General features: G+C 36.6%; 1 protein-coding gene across 1 annotated transcript in view; it reads right to left on the bottom strand.

Annotated features, from left to right (window-relative positions):
• LOC101896304 (homeobox protein goosecoid) overlaps positions 1–11,191 on the bottom strand; it is a 37,220-nt gene extending 26,029 nt beyond the window's left edge. Inside the window, exons 1-2 of the mRNA XM_020038705.2 lie at positions 10,068–11,191; positions 3,890–4,260 (exon numbers count right to left, since the gene is read on the bottom strand). Coding sequence (XP_019894264.1) covers positions 3,890–4,260; positions 10,068–10,905 — 1,209 coding nt within the window. The 5' untranslated portion in view covers positions 10,906–11,191. The remainder of the gene's footprint in view (positions 1–3,889; positions 4,261–10,067) is intronic.
• Between the last annotated feature and the right edge of the window lie 9,632 nt (positions 11,192–20,823).

Below are 20,823 nucleotides of genomic sequence, written 5' to 3'. Positions count from 1 at the left end.
TTAAATCTTTTATTCTCCACTTAATTTCTCTTCATTATCTTTGTCTCACGTTGGGCGCCACTTTTGATGCAAAAAAACTAAACATCAAAATTTTCAACAATTTTACATCAAAGAAAACGGAAAACCAAAAGATTTCTCATTTCTCACCTCTGATTTATTGAAGAAAGCGAAGTCGGCGGAAACTACACGCCTTGGAGGCACAATCGACTTGCATTCACATATGCATCACAATGTCCAAAGTATCACATTTACAATAGTTTACTACCCTAACCCACATTGGGCGCCATTTTAACTTAAAAAATGTTATAGGCCTTAGAATCCTAAGCAAAATTGAGTCACATTTACCTCATAACATTCCAGATACCATCTTTTCAATAGTTGGCTCTCATACCATTCATTGGGCGCCATTTTAGCAGATTAAATTCTATAGAACTTGGGAACCTATGCAAATTTAAAATTTATTTTCAAATTTATTTTTGCCTCAGGTTCACAGTTTACCCTTAACAATGCCTGATATCATCCTTTTAAAACTAGCTCCTACATTGGCGCCATTTTAGGGGAAAAAATTCTAAAAGCCTCTGAAATCTGTGAAGAATTTTGTGTTGCGTTAAGAGGTTCATAAAGAAAATTTAAAGGTCTCTGAGACCTATAATGCTTTTTTCTCATTATTTTCTTTAAGCTTCGGAGAACTTTTAAATATATGTATTGTCTACTTGAGACTACGAAATTGGCCGGAGCAACTTGCCTCCGCTTCCCATTCGATCCACTTCCAACTAGGCTTCATAATGTCCAAGGTATCTGATTTCCAATACTTTACTGTCCAACTCCACACATTGGGCGCCATTTTAGTAGAAAAATATTTTAGGCCTCTAACGCCTTTGCGAAATTTTCTTTCGATTTTTATTGGGCTTTGAGTTACAGCTGTCTTGTTTTCAGCTGTGCATTACAACAACCCACATTGGGCTCCATTTCAGTGGAAAGAACACTAAGCTCTTTAGAGAACTTTAAAAAAATTGTTTGCCTACTTGAGAGTACCGTATTAGCCGGAGAATTGCCAGTCGATTTACTTCCATCTTGGCCTCATAATAATCAAAGTATATGCTTTTCAATAATTTGCTGCGCACCCCACATTGGGCGCCATTTAAGCAGAAGGAATTATATAGTCCTCAAACACTCTAGATTGACTCAAAATCTCCTGAAACGTCTAAAACCGTTATTTCGATGAGACACGTTTTGGTCGTATCAAATGATCAAATGATATACCCTTTTTAGCCATAGGGCTGAGGGTATAAAAACTCGATAACTTAGGGAGATGCGAAAGTTCTTGCATACACGCATTTTTTTCTATTTTTGGGCTCAGAATCCCATGAAAATGACAATAAAATTCCATAGGACCCAGAAGTCCATGTAAAAAGTCATGAACTTCAAAGGTGAGGTCTATTCACAACTTTCTATAAAATTTAGGCCCTAGAAACCAATGAAAAATTTCTAAAAACAGGCTTGTGCCCGAGATACCCTATAAAATATTTTATACATCAGAGGTCTATGAGATTTTGTAGTCCTGCTAGACCTATGAATATTTGCGCTATAAAATTTTGGATTTTTAAAATTTTTTTAAATATTTTGAAAATAAATAAAAAAAATAGTTTTTTCGATTTCTTAAATCTGGAGTGGTTTTTCGCTAAAAAATATTTAAAAAAATACATAGGCATTAGAGGACCATGTTGCCATTTAAAAAAAAAAGCCTCCAGAATCTCATGAAAATTACAATAAAATTTCATAGGTCACAGAAGTCTCTATAAAAAGGCAAGAACTTGAAATGTAAGACCTATGAACAACTTTCCCCCAGATACCCTATAACATATTGTGAACATTAGAGGTCTTGAAGATTTTGTAGGCATACGGGACTTGTAAAAATTCATTTAAAAAAATTCTAACTTTTGTAAATAAATTAATAAAATTTTGTTTTTTTCGCTAAAAATATTTTAAAATGGGTATTAGAGGCCCAAGTTACGGTTAAAAAAATTAACTCTCAGAAAGCTATATATTTTATTAACTTTTCTGGCCTTCCGATGTGTGCGAACATTTTTCTATAAAATTTCTGTGGACCTCAGACCTCAGCGTTTAAAAATATGGCCAGCATTTCAATTTTTTGCCTTTTTTTCTTTGGCCAGAGTGTCTTCTTTTTTTTTGAAAATTGTGTCAGAAGTTTGGGCCAGTCAGCGTTTAAAAATATGGCCAGCATTTCAATTTTTTGCCATTTTTTTCTTGGGCCAGAGTGTCTTTTTTTTTTGAAAATTGTGTCAGAAGTTTGGGCCAGACAAACTTGGAATAATCTATTTTATAAAAAAATACCCCTTAGGCTTTGGTTAACGAGTAACTTTCCATCACCTTAACACCTTACCCGGTGTCACAAGTACACACATCAAAAGAAAATCTTCTCAGTAAAACCCTCGGCTTGGTCCTCACCCACATACCCAAATCATTAGCCTCTGGCCACGATTAGGAACACAATTAAACACCTTTCTATTCGTCCCACAACATTAGCAAACCAAACTAATTTAGATGTGTGCCATCACATTTCCACTAAATCACACTCTTTGTCCAGAAGTACCCTCCTCCCCAAAACAGCCTTTAATTACTTTACCTTCAGATGACATAAAATTGTCAATGGGAAAACAAGGTAAATGTATTTAGCTTTAAGCCTCAAAACAAAGGTAGTTCTTAAGTAGCTACCACCTAACGTGTAATAATAATAATCAACACCCGCTCTCCCTCCCTCTCTCTCTCTGGAATTTAGACTCTCTTTAATTTTGGCCCAAGGGCACAATATCTCGAAATGTGTAAAAGGTGGCGGGAAGGAGTTAAATACAAATGTGACATTTGACATTTAAATGTGTGTTTGTCAAAGCCTAGAAGTGCATCAAGCAAGCCTTCCCCTTTCCTGAAAAGTGTCCTTTAGTCCAAACATATGCCAAAGGACAATTAATTTGAAATTTGGTTATCAACACACCAACCATCTGTTTGACAATAAATCCTTACAAATTCAACACTTAATTCACAGAGAATGTTGGCAGGGATGCCAGTTCCTGGGTCCGGGAGGAGGGGGTTGGTGGGTATTTAATTACCAATAAATGTTAACAAATTGATTTGTCAATCCGAAATGAGAAAATAAACTTGTGTTCTGTTTGTTTGTGTTGACAATAAACGAATTGAATGTAATGGATTCACTTCCCCCCTCCCAGTTCTCCCCTCTCCCCTCATAAAAATGTCAGAGGCTTTTAAGGGATTTGGTGTGTCTGTGTGTGTGAGTATTTTTTGCCTAAACTCAATGAGTCCTAAGTGTATTTAAATACTTTTGGGTAACGCTTTTTTCCTGGTCTTTTATCAGCAGCCGTATCATCCATCAGCGGTTTTAGGGGTGGCAAAAGCTGGAGGGCATTTGATTCCCAGGCAACTAAGGGCATAAGGTATTATATTCCAAAAAAAAAACCAACAAGGAAACCACTGAACGTCGTCATTTGTTTACATTGCCAATAAAACAAAACAATTCAAATGATATCTGCCATGGAAGAAGCCCCAGAAAGATCTGACCAAAACATTATCTCGCCCATGGTATTTGTTTTTGGTGGCTGCCGCATATCCTTAAATATAACAAATTAACATTCACAACATGCTTATCTCTCAGTTTTTGGTAGTTTGCAACAGCTTCAGTTTTTTTTTTTTTTTTTTTTTTTTTGATGGGAAACCTTAAAACTTCAACTAAACAAATAACGATTTTTATTTTATTTCCCACATAACTCCGTGGAAGCACTCCAAAGGTTTCACCCGTGAAATTTTCTCCAAATTATTTTAATAATTACAAAAATTTTCCCTCTCCCCAACTTACCTCAACTCTTTCCTCCTTGAGATCCACCTTTAGTGCCAACTGCTCACGCAGCACCACATCCGGATAGTGGGTCTTTTCAAAAGTCGCCTCCAATTGTTCCAATTGTTCTTCGGTGAAAATTGTACGATGACGGCGCTTTCGTTTCGGTGGTGGTCCATGGCCCAAATGGGCAGCCATGTGGTGGTGATGATGATGGCCGGCATGATGATGTCCAGCATGATGTAGATGATGATGGGCACCAGCATGATGTTGGTGGCCCGTCAATCCTGCTGCCCCGCCATGACCCGTGACATGAGCCTGCATTTGGGCGGCCGCAACATGAGCCACGGCGGCGGCATGCATATAATTGGGATAGAAGTTGGGATAGGCAACTGAAAAGAACAGAGAAAATATTTATTAAAAAAATAAACAAATCATAATTTTCAATTTTTGTGGGGAAGGTATTAGGAGGAGTGGGCCGATGTTTTCCATCTTCACAGCAGATCACGTTTTAGCAGAAATATTGGAATACGTGAAGTTTAGAAAGAATCATAAGCATCTGACCGCATTTTATAAGAGTTATGATTATTCAAAAATTTTGACCCGTTGCGGGTGAGGTACCCGAAGGAGTGGACAGATATCTACCATCTCCACAACAGATCTTGTGTCAGTTGAATTATTGCGATTTGTGAAGTTTAGAAAGAATTATATGCTTATTTCGTATTTTGTGAGCATTTTGGTTATTCAAAATTTTGACCCCTTTGTGGGAAAGGTACCAGAAGGAGTGGGCCAATATCTATCGTCTTTACAACAGAGCTTGTGTTGATAGAAATATTGGGACGTGGCGAGTTTGAAATGAATCGAGCACAGATTTCGCATTCCATGAGCATTTTGGATATTCAAAAATTTGACCCTTTTGTGGAGGAGGTACCAGAAGGAGTGGGCCGATATCTACCATCTTCACAGCAGATCTTATGTTGGATGAAATATTAAGACGTGTGAAGTTTGGGAAGAATCGGATACTTAATTCCCATTTTATAAAAGATATAATTATTCAAAAATTTTGACCCCTTTGTGGGAGAGTTACCAGAAGAGGTGGACCGATATCTACCATCTTCACACCAGATCATGTCTTTATGAAAATATTAGAATGTGTGAAGTTTAGAAAGAATCGAATGCTTATTTCGCATTTTATGAGCATTTGGGTTATTCAAAATTTTGACCCTTTTGTGAGGGAGGTACCAGAAGGGGTGGGCCTATATATATCATTTTCACAACAGAGCTTGTGCCAATTTAAATGTTGCGATGTATGAAGTTTAGAAAGAATTGGATACTTATTTCGCATTCTATGAACAATTTTGTTATTCAAAATTGTAACCCCCTTGTGGGGGAGGTACCAGAAGGAGTCGGCCAACATATTTCATCTTCACTCCAGACCTTGTGTTGGAAAAAATATTTGGATGTGTGAAATTTAGAAACCAACGGATGTTTATTTCGAATTTTATGAGAGTTTTAATTATTCAAAAATTTTGACCCGTTGTGGGGGAGGTACCAGAAGAGTTGGGCCGATATCTACCATCTTCACACCAGATCATGTCTTTAAAGAAATATTAGAATGGGTGAAGTTTAGAAAGAATCGAATACTTATTTCGCATTTTATTAACATTTTGGATATTCAAAATTTTGACTCCTTCGTGGGGGAGGTACCAGAAGGTGTGGACCGATATATCCCATCGTCACATCAGACCTTGTGTTGGAAGAAATATTAAGACGAGTGAAGTTTGGGAATAATCAGATGCTTATTTCGCATCTTATGAGAGTTATAATTATTCCAAATTTTTGACCCGTTGTTGGGGAGGTACCCGAAGAAGTGGGCCGATGTCTACCATCTTCATACCAGATCATGCCTTTATTGAAATATTAGAATGTGTGAAGTTTAGAAAGAATCGAATACTTATTTCGCATTTTATGAGCATTTTGGATATTCTAAATTTTGACCCTTTTGTGGGGTAGGTACCAGAAGAAGTGGGCTGATATCTACCATTTTCACAACACAGCTTGTGTTGATAGAAGTATTGGGACGTACTGAGTTTGAAAGGAATCGGATGCTTATTTCGCACTCTATGAGCAATTTGGTTATTCAAAATTTTGACCCCTTTGTGGGGGAGGTACCAAAAGAGGTGGGCCGATATCGACCATCTTCACACCAGATCATGTCTCTAAAGAAATATTAGAATGGGTGAAGTTTAGAAAGAATCGAATGCTTATTTCGCATTTTATAAGCATTTTGGGTATTCCAAATTTTGACCCATTTGTGGGGGAGGTACCAGAAGGTGTGGGCCAATATATTTCATTTTCACTCCAGACCTTGCGTTGGAAGAAATATTGGGATGTGGGAAATTAAGAAACAAACGGATGCTTATTTCGAATTTTATGAGAGTTTTAATTATTCAAAAATTTTGACCCCTTTGTGGGGGAGGTACCAGAAGATGTGGGCCGATATATCCCATCTTCACATCAGACCTTGTGCTAGTAGAAATATTGAGATGTGTGAAATTTAGAAAGAATCGCATGCTTATTTCGCATTTTATAAGCATTTTGGATATTCCAAATTTTGACCCCTTCGTGGGGGAGGTACCAGAAGGAGTGGACCAATATATTTCATCTTCATTCCTGACCTTGTTTTGGAATAATAATTGGGATGTGTGAAATTTAGAAACAAACTGATGCTTATCTCGAATTTTATGAGAGTTTTAAATACTAAAAAATGTTGACCGGTTGTGGGGGAGGTACCAGAAGGAGTGAACCAATATACACCATCTTTACAGCAGATATTGCGTTGGAAAAAATATTGAGATGTCTAAAATTTAAAGAGAAACGGACGCATATTTCGCATTTTATGAGCGTTTTGATTATTCAAAATTTTGACCCCTTTGTGGGGGAGTTACAAGAAGGAGTGGGCCGATATATTCCATCCTCACACCAGATCTTCTGTTAGTAGAAATTTTAAAATATGTAAAGTTTGAAGACAATCAGCCTCTTATTTCACATTTTTTAAAACTGTTTTACTTATTCAAAATTTTGACCCGTTGTTTGGGAGGTACCAGAGGGGGTGGTCCAATATTGCCTATTTTTGGACTTGACTTAACACTGATGCAAATATTGGGTTTTGCAAAGTTTGCACACACTTGGATGATCCCATCTTGCTCTATAAGTTAAATTATTTTCTGTGAAAATTTTGAGCTTTTGTGGGGGAGGTGCCAGAAGAAGTGGACCTATATTGCCCATCTCCGAACCTTATCTCTGTTTGAGAATAAAATTACGATGCACCAAATTTGGACCAAATCGGACACTCCCTTGGACAGTTATTGTGCGTACCAGTCGGACAGATAGACAAACGGACACCCCTAGAACGTCTTCAAATTTCCTGAAACGGTTTTGGATTGGATAGATAGCGTTTTTGGCCCTATCAAATGATTTATACTCCCAGTAGCCATTTGACTGATGGCGAAAAAAAAATTTTTCTGAAATCTTACGAAAACAATGACAATTTTCAAAAAAAAAAAAATAAGTTTTTAGAGGCCCATGAAAAAATTCCCAAACATATAATTACGGAGTTAAGCCTATGAAGTTTTTTTTTTTTGAAAATCGAATGAAAATGAATAGGTCTGTGAAAAAAATCTCTTTAAAATTATATACGTCATATGAAGGTACTATTAACATTTTTATTTTATTTATTTATTTTTTTTGGTTCTGTGAGGCCGTTAAAATGTTATCCTTTAAACTTTTAGGTTAACGCAGTCCTTTAAAAATTACTTCAATAATTCTTTATTCGGGACCTTATAAATATTTCTGTAAAATGTTGTGAACCTTTGAAAATGTTTAAAGGCTTTAGAGGCCTTTGGAAAATTTCATTGAAGACGCCACTGGAATCCATGCAAATTTTTTGTTGGCCACGGAGGTCTTAAAGAGGATTTTCTTCATCGGCCTGCAATATTTCTATTATTTTGTATATTTTTTAACAATATTCCTTCCCTTCCCCCTTCAAAAGTAAAATACCTTAGCATCAGTTATTCTTTCATTTAAATATTGAATGAAGAGAAAAAAAATTAAAACGAAAACGGCTTATATTATTTTATGGCATAACTTGGAGTAATTCAATGCTGAAGCGATTAGTGGCAAATTTTTACAAGACATCGGCAAAAGCAATAAAGCGGAAAAGATGATTTTGATTTGTTACCCACATCGCCCTCCCTTGCACCCACACACACCCACAGAGTGAAAACCACTTTACCTCCTCAGCTTGTCACCTCGGGCATTAAATCGTGGCCCTAATGCAACAACGGTGACTGATTTTTTCTTCTATGCCCTGGCTACTGGAACTTTTAACGCAACAAAGAACAAGAATACAAAAATAAAAAAATAAATCTCCAACTTGAAAGCAGCTTCTTTGTCTTCGTCACACGGTTTAAGCATATTTAAATGTTTTAGAAATATTTTCCATATTTTCTCAATAGACCTCCAAGTCGTTTTTTTTCTACAAATGTTACTTGCCCTCAAATCCCTGGCAGAATGGCTGGCTGGCTGAGTGCTGGGTAATTTTAAACCATAATGGGTATGAGTGTGTGCACTCAGGTGAAAGGTGAGTTGGGTTAGATTTTCATTTTTTTCTAAGATTTTCTCACTGCTGCCTCTCACCGATGAGGGGGTGATTGATGTGTGGGCCACACATTTCTATTTTGCTTAGAGGGCTACGTTCGGGGGTCGGCTGATTAAATAACATAAAAAGCTTCGGTTTTAAGCATAATGCAGATTAATTCACCCATGAAAAATGGAAATATTGTTGTGGAATCAAATCAGACAAGCGTTCGCTCGCCACAGGCTTGCATTTGTCGTGTTTTTCTTTTCTGTATTTTAATCTTCCCAAGTATTTATGGTATTCCGGAAAATAGCGGGAGGTTAAGTACAACAAATTTGTCTGGGAGAAGGGAGGGTGGTTAGATGAAAGGGTATACGTACCAGAGAGAAATGTTGCTCGGAATTAGAAAACGAGAAATATTTAAAGGTTTCAATTTTTAAGACAATTCTTTTGATTTTTATAGACCTGAAAAAAATTTGCCATAGGTCTGCGAGGTCTTCAATATGTTTTAGAAAATTTTTGTATACGACTTGGAGACCATTAAAATTTTTACGAGAAATGTCCATAGAATTCCGGCGCTCATAAAAGTTAATTAAAAATTAGATTAGGTCTCTGCAGCTAAAAACAAAATTAGAAAATTTTAGTAGAACTTTGTGGACCTCTACAAAATGTTACAGAAAAAATCCCAACGGCCTCCGCGGCCCATAAATATTTTTTTTTAAATTGTTCATGGGCTTCCGAGGCACATAAAATTGTGAGGAAAAATTTGTATAGATTTTCCATGGACTATACATTTTTATGGAGAAATTTTCACTGGCTTCTGAGGCCTATAATTCTTTATCAACAAATACTTCTCTGGTCTATATTATTTTATAAAAAATCCTTTTTTGGCCTCTGCGGTGCAAAAAAAAGGAAAAAATGAGGATTTTTTTATGAAGGTCCCGAATTTCGAAATCGTTATACTTTTTAAGTTATTAAAAATTAAAGATTTTGAATTTGGTTTGATAAAACCGAGATTTATAGGTGGCGAATTTAAAATACATGGTCTTGGTGGTAGAAAAAAGAAATTCTTTTTTGAGTTAAAGGAGTCTAAACCTGTGACATCAGCGACACTTTCAACAAAGATTTTTTTCATTTCGTAGCTGTCTGGACATTTCGGTCTCTCCTGACGGCACCGATACCCTCAACTCCCATTATGTTTATTCTGCAGCTACTCCTTTTTCGTAATTTAATAAAAATATTTCTCCTGTCCAGTTGAAAAGTTACTGCTAAAGGCCAAATTTGCCTTCCACCTTTCACCTAAATTTGACATGAAGACAAACGCAGATGTTCGCCCTTGTCACCTTTAATTGATAATTAATTTCCAATTTTTTTAATTTATTTTTCCATTATTGATTGACAGATGACCTTATCAATTGTTGTGACCCTTTCCTAAACTCCAATTGTCAAGACCCCCAAGTTTCCTTATTTTTCCCATTTAATTGTTTAATCTTCTTAACCGAAAACTTTTTCTTCTTCGAAAGGTCCCCGAAAAAAGTATCAAATTTCTACACAACTTACCCAAAAAATCCGAAGGTGAGGCTGCGGCAAAACCCGTTGCCGCTGCTGCTGCCAAATGGCCCAAATGTAGGCCGGGATGTTGCAGCATGGCGGGTACACGTTGTGGCCTCAGGGGGCTTGAGGCGGCCGAGCTGGAATTTGAACTGGGTGAGGTGGGTGATTCGGTGTTACGTTTAATGATATGATTGTTGTTGTTGAGACTGGTATTGTTATTGTTGTTATTATTATTGGTATTGTTGCTTGAATTTTGCATGGATCTTGAACCCAAAATACTGTCAATACTAAAAATGGAGGCAGCGGCAGCCGTTTGTACCGCTGAGGCGGCGGCGGAGTTAGTATCACGTGTTAGCCGCTGAGAAGGGTGGTGATGATGAGGGGAATGATCATCATCCAAGATGACGGTGTTACCCGACTGGGATCCATCGTCCGAGGAGGGCGTTTGAGATTGGGTAATGTGATGTTGTTGTTGCTGTTGGAAGACCGATTGCAGCCTTTGCCCCAAATAGCCACATTGCTGAGAATTTAAAAGCATGGCAGTGGTTAGATAGGCAGCATTGGGTGTGGTATTTGAGGCGGCGGAGGAGGTGTTAATGGTCCCGACGGAACCGACCGCAGTATCGCTGGGTGATCTTGTGCGATTTGTATTTTGTTGTTGCTGTTGCAGTTGGGCCAATTGAAGTTGTTGCTGTTGCAAATGCAATTGCACCTGCTGATGTTGGTGTTGTATGATATGGGGCGCCATTTGTTGTTGTTGCTGCTGCTGGGTTTCATGCAGCGGACTAGAGGAGGGACAGCGTTTAATTGTTAATCCAGAGGGCGGTGAGTTGGTCTCAACCATATTGTAGAGATTATTGCCGATTGAGGCCTGCGGTGAAAGCGGCGGTGTTGTGGAGGGTGTGGAACGTTCGTTCGTCTCACCAACACCGTTTCGCACCAATGTTATTTTAAACTTGGCAGAAGCACTGGGGTTGGAGTTGTTCAGTTTGGGCTCCAGTTTACCAACAAGTTGGTCTGGAGCTGGCCACAATGAGGACAGAATTTTGAAATTTTTTCACGTTACTTTTGGAATTTAAATTTATGTGATTTTTTCTCAAAGAGTGTTGGAGTTTTAATTTTTTTTTATATTTTTTATTTAAATTTTGTTAATAACGTTTTTTATATTTTTTTATTTATTTATTTTTTGGAAATTGTAGCACTTTTTGTTGTTTTTATGTTTAATTATTTAATCCTCTTTAATGCTGTAATTATTTTCTTTTCTGCTCTCTCTTTAAATTATATTTCACACTTTATTATTAAGTTATTAAAATTTCAATTTGCCACTATGAGAGATAGAAATCTGTTCTTCGCTTCGTTGGTCTCTTGTTGCTTGTCAGAAATCCGAAAATGATATGCTGTACGGACAGTTGACACGCTAATAAACAACTTAACAACTTGCCAAACCCGATTTTCCAACTTACCCTCATCGAAAATGCCCAACAAAACCGTTGTGAATGGAAACAAACATTCATGGCTTAATCCTCATTGCTCTCCGTTGGCCACGCCTTCTCCATGCATTGTTGTTTTTGTTTTGCCATATTGAAATTCCCTTAGACGTTTAATTGATTCGTTGTTTCTCCTTCGCTCACACACCATTCCATTGCAGTTAACGGAGTTGTTGAGTTCTCTCTCCCTCATTTGGTTATTCATTGCTCAGTTACATTGAGCAGAGAGCGTATTGTTATTATCATGGTACTCAGTGAGTAACCCAAGTAAATAGAGCAGAGTAGTGTTGGTATGCTGTGTTGTGCTGTTGTTGTATTTGGCTGGGCTCTGTGTGTGGGGTGTTTGGCTGGCCTTTGTGTGTGAGTTCAATGAGCACACAAGTAAACTGAGCACAGAGTTGTTGGTACTGTTGTTGTATTGTTTGCCTGGCCTTTGTGTGTGGGGTGTTTTGTGATTGGTTAATGGCTGGGGTGGTCTGCCTGTTTGTTTTGTTGTTATCTTGCCATTGATAATTTTGTTGAGGGACCAAAAAAAAAAAATGTCACAAAATCAGAGATGGGAGGTGGTATGATGTGCTCATTAAGGCAATGCATAATTTGTCTTGCTGTTCTTCTCACAATAATTGCGCATCCCAGAGTAAGTAGTGGATGGCCTCTCCGCATAAAACAAACGCCATTCATGCTTACTGTCTATATCTGTTTTGCTGTTGTTGTTACTAGTCTCTTCTCATCTCTCTGTGCAAGGGTGTGTGTGAATTTGTGTGCTTTTATGTGAAAGGATTTTCATTGTTAAATTACTAGATTTCGAATGGGTAGGCGTTATATTTTAATAGTTTTTCGGCTTAAGCTGGACGCCTGCTCTCTCTGCAAATATCCACCCAACCCAGTCCCACAATTTGTTGTCTTGCCCTTGAGTGGCAAGCAAAAAAAAAACATCAAAAGTACTCTGGCCATTCTCATTATCTCTGCCATGTAAAGCTATGCAGCCCATCATGGTATCCACAATAGTTGTTGCTTTTAAGAGAGTAAGCTTGGCTGCTGCTTGCTATATTTTTCACACTTCACAGAGGCTTTATTTTATTTTTTTTCCTTCTTCTTTGTTAGCATCCAAGCTACGGCAGAGGCGGCAGCATCCATCAGCAACGGCGATTATCTTATTTAGACAAAGTCAACGTTATTATTTTGTATCTCTGTCAGACTTCTTTGGAAGTGACTATGTGGAAAGAGCACCCAATCCTCCTACCACCCCTCATGCACACATACCCACTTTGATGGCCCTCAAAAAGAGATATTAAATAAGTTATTAATGCGGGGCAGGGAGTTTTGTGCGCCCACAAATTCAAGATGGCTTAAAATCATTAACATAATACCCATCTGCAGTGTAGATGTGTGCGTGTGGTTGCTCTTTTATATACATGCAAATGTATTAATAATTGTATGTATGTGTGTGTAGAATAATTTTTCTTTTTTTTTTCCTGATGCAAGTAGGTAAATCATTTTTATCTTTAAGCAGATAATGACTAAATTAATGCTTTTATATTTTGACTTGAACGTTAACTTCTTGTCTGCTTGGTTTCTGCTTCCTTCCTCGGCTCATATGCTATTTTTATTTAAACATAATTTTTGAATGCATAAAATAAGAATTATTATTTTTTCTTTGCAGTATTATAAGAATAATATAAATTATGCTTCTTGGAATCGAAAGAGGTTTGGGGGAATGTTTTATGATATTTTGTACAAAATATGTATTTTTTGGAAACCATATAAAATCTTTTAATATTTATTTTCCTAATTCATGTAATCAATTTCGTAAATTGTGGAATTCGCAGAACAGATTTTCCACAAAAAAAAAAAAAAATAATAATAATAATAAAAATAAATAAATAAAGAAAAAAAAAAAATAAAATGAAATAAAATAAATAAATAAATGAATAAATAAAGTAAATAAATATTTAAATAAAAACAATCTTACCCGTAATATTTAAGGTATATTGGATCTATAACTACGTGCGGGGCGATTTCATGTCCAAACTCTAATCTTTTTTTTTTTTGTCACCGATTTCTAATTTCTGTATGCAATTCGATCGAAAACTGAAAAAAATTTGGAATCCGAATGAACTAACTTGTAATTGAAAAATTCCTTCATAATGGTAAATGTTGAAGAAGCGAACATATTTAAAGTTCTGACTACTGGTACACTTACCCTAGGATTATTATCTTTAATATATCACTGAACAGGGTGAGATTAAAAAAACTGCAGCAAAATCAAATGCCATAATTTCTATTTTTTTTTTAATTTTTATTGATTGAAGGCAAAAAATGTCGGAAATAGCATCAAATTTTAGAATAAGTTTAGATTAGTTCGAATTGGTCACCTTTGACATGAATTATGGCCTTCAAAGGCCAATGAAACCTTCACACGCTATCCGAATGTTACTCTGCGGTATTTTGGCCCATTCCCGGCGAAGCGCTTGCTTGAGGTGATCGAAACTTTGGTATTCTTTAGTGCCAACCTTGCTTTCCAAAATACTCCAGACACAATAGTCCTACGGATTGGTATCCGGAGATTTTGGGGGCCATTGTGCGCTGGAAATGAAGCGAGGAACCTCATTTTGTAACCATTCTTTTGTGGCGCGTGCTGCTGTGTCCTTTTGGAATGTCCAAGGTCTGCGGCCAAAATATTTGCGTGCACAAGGCTTTAATACACCCTTCAGAATATTTTCGGCATTTATTCTGACGCGACGGTCGATTAATACGAGCTGTTATGACGGCCCACACCATTACCATGGCCCGCGCTTGAGTTCTGGTGGCCAACCAAAGGTGCACATTTCAGCTGACCTCTTTGGCAAGTAAAAACGATAATTTCGTTTGTTTACAAACTGCTGGACACGAATGTTTTCTCTTCGGAGAAAACCAAATTCGGCAGTTCACCATTTTCGGCCAAGCGAAGCAACTCTTTAGCTCTTTTGAATCTATTGTCTATTGTGCGCTGGACATGAAGCGAGGAATCTAATTTTGTAACCATTCTATGCCGCGTGTTGAGTGCGATGGTGCTGAATGTCCAAGGTCTGCGGCCAAAATGTTTGCGTGCCCAAGGCTTTAATACACCCTCCAGAATATGTTCGCGATATATATAATATTCGGCATTTTTTTTTGATGAAACGGTCGATTAATGCGAGCGGAGTGCGACCATCGGCTGTTATGGCGGCCCACACCATCACCATGGCCGGCGCTTGAGTTCTGGTGTCCAACCGAAGGTGCACATTTTCAGCTGACCTCTTTGGCAAGTGAACACGAACACTCTGAACACTCTTTGGCCTTGTTTACAAGCTGCTGGACAAGGAATGTTTTCTCATCGGAGAAAATCACAATTCGGCAGTTCACCACTTTCGGCCAAGCGAAGCTACTCTTTAGCTCTTTTGAGTCTATTTTCTTTCTGTTGCGGTGTAAGTTCTTGCACTTTTAGGAATTTCAATGACTACCCCGAGCTCATTTTTCAATGTTTGCCAAATGGAATATTGCGATATGTTCAGCTCACGAGCCATTTTTCGGCCACTGCGACGCGAGTTTCTTTCAAGTCGCTTCTTTACTTTTCCAACCATTTCTGCTGATGTTGCTGTTTTCTTCCGTCCACTTCCTTGACGTCGGGCTACGCTACCAGTATCACGGCAACGAGCGATGGTACAAAAGATTTTTTCACATTTAAATACTTGAGTGCTCTAACGATAGCCACTTGTGGTTTTCCAGCCAAATATAAAGAAATCTCACTATCACGCTTGAATTCTATCACGAATAATTTTTTTTCTGGAAAATTCTCACCAACATGCTTTTGTATGCTTGTAAACAATATAATGAGCTGTCACTGGTAAAATGTTGAAAGCTGTCGGGCGAGTGGCTTAGAAATGACAGCAGTCTGAAGTTGGTTGCAGTTTTTTCATCTGACTCTCTAAATATAAATTCAGCCGTCTTTTACTTCAATTATTTGACTTTTTCTTCAGTCGAACTTTTTAAAGAATTTCACCTTGTATGGAAAAAAATGCTAGCGTTTTCCGTATTCGAGTAGGCGAATTAAAAAAAAAAAAATAATATGTACTTGATTTCTATTGAGCTGAAAGTCTAAGAGCCATTTCTATTGACAGGCCATAAAAATCGAAATATATATTTTTTTTACATTTGTATTTCTTTATTTTAAATTGAATAAAAATGTTTGACCATTTTTTTTTAATTTTTTTAATATCACTATTCAACTTTTTATATTTTTAACTTCCATTTTCAGGTTATGTTTATTTATTAATTTTAAGCCATGGATCACTCTAAGGTTTTAAATTTCACCCACATGGCCTTGCAAGTGATGATTAAAAGCCGTGTAAGACAAGGGCGTGTTTATTCGGGGATTTAAGAAAAAAATATTTGAAGGCGACTAAGGCACAAGGCGTGTGTTTGCCAAGGGATGCAAACCATAAAAGGGTACATTTCATGTATTTTGTTTTCTTTTCTTCGAGTGGGAGGATCAAATTTGCTTTTGTAAGGGATTTCAATTATGTTTAATTAGAAGCAACCACTTCATGGAATGTCCGAAAGACGTGGATCAATATTAGTCCACTTTAAGTCTGGGTTGCTCGTTCACAGCCATAAATAACTGTAGACGGATTCTGTCACCGTACATGTACCTTTCATCTGTCATTGTTTTGTGGTTGGATTTATTCCATGATCACGGGGAAAAAAATATTATTCAAAATGTATAGCAAGTTGTAGAGAATCGGGGACTTGTTTCACAAGCTATGACAGATAAAAGTATTTAAAATGTGACCCTTATTTCGCTTTCTTTGTGCTTTTTGTTTTTCCAAAGTTTTGAATCCTATATGGGGGAGGTAGCAGAAGAAATGTTCCGATCTCTAACATCTTTATAACAGATCTTGCGTTGATGGAAATATTGACATATACCAAATGAATGGAATCGGATGTTAATTTCCCGTTTTATGAGCTTTATTGGTATTCAAAACGTTGACCCTTTGTGGGGGAGGTACCAGGAGGAGTGGGCCGATATATCCTATCTTCACAGCATATCGTGTTAGTAGAAATAATGGGATGTGTGAAATATAAAGAGAACCAGATGCTTATTTCGGATTTTATAATCGATTTGGTTATTCAAGGTTGGAGTAGACCGATAGTTCATTCCGTTTGTCCAATATAAAGTATGCAATTTTCAGTATATTTTAGTACTTTTCGTACCCTTTTAGTACGAATTTCCAAAAACCCAACCTTTTCAGCTTCAGCCGTTTTGTCGGGCGTTGATTCTGAGACAGTCAGTTATTTTGCTTTTATATCCAGGGTGAGATGAAAAAACTGCAACCAACTTCAGACTGCTGTCATTTCTAAGCCACTCGTCCGGCAGCTGTTAAAATGATTCCATTGACAGCTCATTATATTGTTTATAAGCGTACAAAAGCATTTTGTTGAGAATTTTCCAGAAAAAAAGTTATTCGTGATGGAAGAATTCAAGCGTGATAGTGTGATTTCTTTATATTTGGCTGGAAAACCACAAGTGGCTATCGTTAGAGCATTCCAACATTTAAATGTGAATATATCTTTTGGGTCTCGTATCACCGCTCGTTACCGTAATACTGGTAGCGTAGCCCGACGTCAACGAAGTGGACGGAAGAAAACAGCAACATCAGCAGAAATGGTGCGAAAAGTAAAGAAGCGACTTGATCTAAGCCCTCGTCGCAGTGGCCGAAAAACGGCTCGTAAGCTGAACATATCGCAATATTCCATTCCGCAAATATTGGAAAATGAGGTCGGGATAATGTTATTGAAATTCCAAAAAGTCTAAGAACTTACACCACAACAGAACGAAAATAGACTCAAAAGAGCCAAAGAGTTGTTTCGCTTGGCCGAAAGTAGTGAACTGCCGTATTTGGTTTTCTCCTATGAGAAAACATTCGTTGTCAGGCAGTTTGTAAACAAGCATCAATGATCGTGTTTACTTGCCTTAGGGGTCAGCTGAAAATGTGCACCTTCGGTTGACCACCAGAACTCAAGCACCGGCCATGGTGATGGTGTGGGCCGCCATAACAGCCGATGGTCGCTCTCCGCTCGTATTATCGACCGTGGCATCAGAATAAATGCCGAATATTATCGCGAAAATATTTTGGAGGGGCAAAACATTTTGGCCACAGACCTTTGACATTCAAACAGGAAGCACGCGCCACCCAAGACTGGTTACAAAATGAGGTTCCTCACTTCATTTCCAGCGCTCAATGACCACCAAAATCTCCGGATACCAATCGGTTAGACTACTGTGTCTGGAGTTTTTTGGAAAGCAAAGTTGGCATTAAAGAATAGCAAATTGTCGATCACCTAAAGCAAGCGCTTCGCTGGGAATGAGCCAAAATACCGAAGAGAAACATTCGGGCAGCGCGTGACGTTTTCATTGGCCGTTTGAAGGCCATAATTCGTGCAAAAGGTGACCAATTCAAACAAATCTAAACTTTTTCTAAAATTTGATGCTATTTCCGACATTTTTTGCTTTCATTCATAAAATTAAAAAAAAAAGTAAAAATTATGGCGTTTGACTTTGTTGCAGTTTTTTTACCTCACTCTAAAAATAGATGTAGTGTTAAGACTGCATTTATTGGTCCACACCTTATGGTAAATTCCTGTTACACGGCCATGATTTTCAAAATTATAAATTACATGTAAAAAGATCAGATCCCACAATTTATAAGATTTTCACTTCAAAACGTGGCCAAAGTCAACCGATTCTTCCAAGTATTTTAGTATAGCACATAGATTTCGAAAAATGTGGTTTTTGTTTCGAAGCATATAAGTATTGATCGTTTTCCACATACCAAACCGTACACGTCAACATATTTCTCGCACATATTTTCGAAATTACACACACTCACCTAGATATTCGAATATACTTCCATGTGTTTGTATGTATGCGTGTTCTATCTTGGACTTGACTACCATTATTGCATGCATATTTCATAATTAAACAATGCCAAATTCGTAAGGATATTTTCTGCTTTAATATTTATGCCACTAATTCGTTGATGAAAAGTCCTGGCAGGCAGGCAGGCAGCAGACCAGCCAGCAAGGATGCCATGCAGGCTGACAGTCAACCAACAGCTGCCCATAAAACTGCAAATGATGTGTTGGTTGTGTTTATGTTTTGATTTAAATATTTTAAATCTCTCTGAAAGAGGGAGGACACATGCTCGCTCTCCACTCATATCCATGTTTATATTTTATATAAACAGGAACAAGGAACACATTGCCTTGAATGCAAATAGAAGTGTTCTTGAAATAATTGTGAATTTTTGGCAATGGAACATTAGTTACGATTGAATAAATTTTTATGATTATTTACATGTGTAATTTGGAGATTCTAAAAATGGACACTGATCTTTAATTCAAATAGAATGCTATTGTCTGTGAGTCGAAGTCGATTTTTATAACCTCTAACATAATAAGAAGGCGAGAATGCTATCTATTGAAATTGGCGATATAAATATAATAATTCTATAAAGGTTAATATTAAATATTTTTTCAAGGATCTAGAAAGCCGAGAATATAGATTTTTGAAATTTTTAAAAATATGTTAAATGTTCCTTAAGACCCTTTATACTTAGATTTTTAAGAAAATTTTTGCATGGACTTTTTTTCGAGGACCATTAGATTAATCAACTTCGATTTTTTTTAGTAATTTCTTTCAATGAATATTTTTTAAAGGTCTCAAGGCTATAAACATATTTTTTAAAGATTTTTTAAGCTCTCTTTTTTAAATTATTTTTTAACACCTCAAGTCTCAAACATGTCTTTTTTTAATAAATTCTCAACAATTCAACATTTTGCTAGGACCTCAAGACTACAAACTTGGATTAGAAGAGTTAGAATATTTTCCAAGATTTATCAAATCAAACATGGATTTTTTTTTAGAGATTTTGTTCAAGGACCCACAAGGAATTTGAAAATATTTTTTTCAATGACCTCAAGTCTATAAATATCAATTTATTGAAATGTTTTCTTTCCAGGGATCATCAGATCCATTATCATAGATTTTCATAGTATTTTTCAAGCAATACCTTTCAAATACTTTAAGACTAAAAATGTGCACTCCATATGGAACTCAAGACTTAAAATTTGAAATAATTAAGGTTATGTTTCATTTACACCAATTTTGAACGAAAAGTTTTTTAAGCTTTTTATTTCAAAGACCTCAAAGCTCAGTGGTCCCAAAGAATGACAAAAATTAAAATCTTGAATACAACAAATTTAAAAATGTGGATTGTTTTGGAATTTCCCATTCAAGGACAATTAGATTAATAAACATCGATTTTTTAGCAATATCTTTCTATGAACATTTTTTAAGGACCTCAAGTCTATAAACGTGAATTTTTTAAGAATTTTTTAAGAATTTTTGGAATTTTTTTTAATTATTCATTTTTTTTTAATTATTTACTTAACACCTCAAGTCTAAAAAAAAAATTTTAACAATAATTTTCAAGGGCATCAATTTAATAAACGTGAATTTATCAACAAAATTTTGTTTGGTCATGAAGACTACAAACGTGGATTAGAAGAGTAAGAATATTTTCCAAGAATTATCAAATCAATATTAAATCTAATTTTTCAATGTTCTCCATTCTATAAACACGGTTGCTATAACCTCAGCCATATGGCTTGAGAGGGTATATATCTTTTGATACGGAAAAATTGTGCCTCATCGAAATAACGGTTTTAGACCAAAATCGTTTTAGCATATTTGGAGTCGATCTAGCGATGTCCGTCCGTCCGTCTGTCTGTCTGGCTGGTGCGCACGATAACTTTCGAAGGGAGTACCCGATTTGATCCAAACTTGGTACATCGTAATAATATTATCACACTTAGATTGAGTTCGGAGATGAACAATATCAGCCCACTCCTTGTTGTACATTCCCTACAAAAGGTCTTAATTTTTAAAACAATTATTTTACAGCACAGAAAGAGAAAGGATAATCCGATTTTACTCCAACTTTGCAAATTCTTATATTTGTGTCAGTGCTAGGTCAGGTGTGAAAATAGACAATGTCGGTCCACTCCATCAAGTACCTCCCCCACAAATTGTCAAAATTTGGAATAATTACAGCTCTCATAAAATGTGATGTAAGAGTCCGATTGTCTTCAAATTTCACACATACCAATAATTTTATTAAACCAAGGTCTGGTGTTAAGATGAAATATATCGGTCCACTCCTTCTGGCACCTCCCCCACAAATGGTCGAAATTTG

Source organism: Musca domestica, unplaced genomic scaffold, assembly GCF_030504385.1.
Source record: "Musca domestica strain aabys unplaced genomic scaffold, Musca_domestica.polishedcontigs.V.1.1 19, whole genome shotgun sequence".
NCBI lineage: Eukaryota > Metazoa > Arthropoda > Insecta > Diptera > Muscidae > Musca > Musca domestica.
Note: the sequence above shows the minus strand (reverse complement) of the source record. Positions and strands in the feature narration are given on the sequence as shown.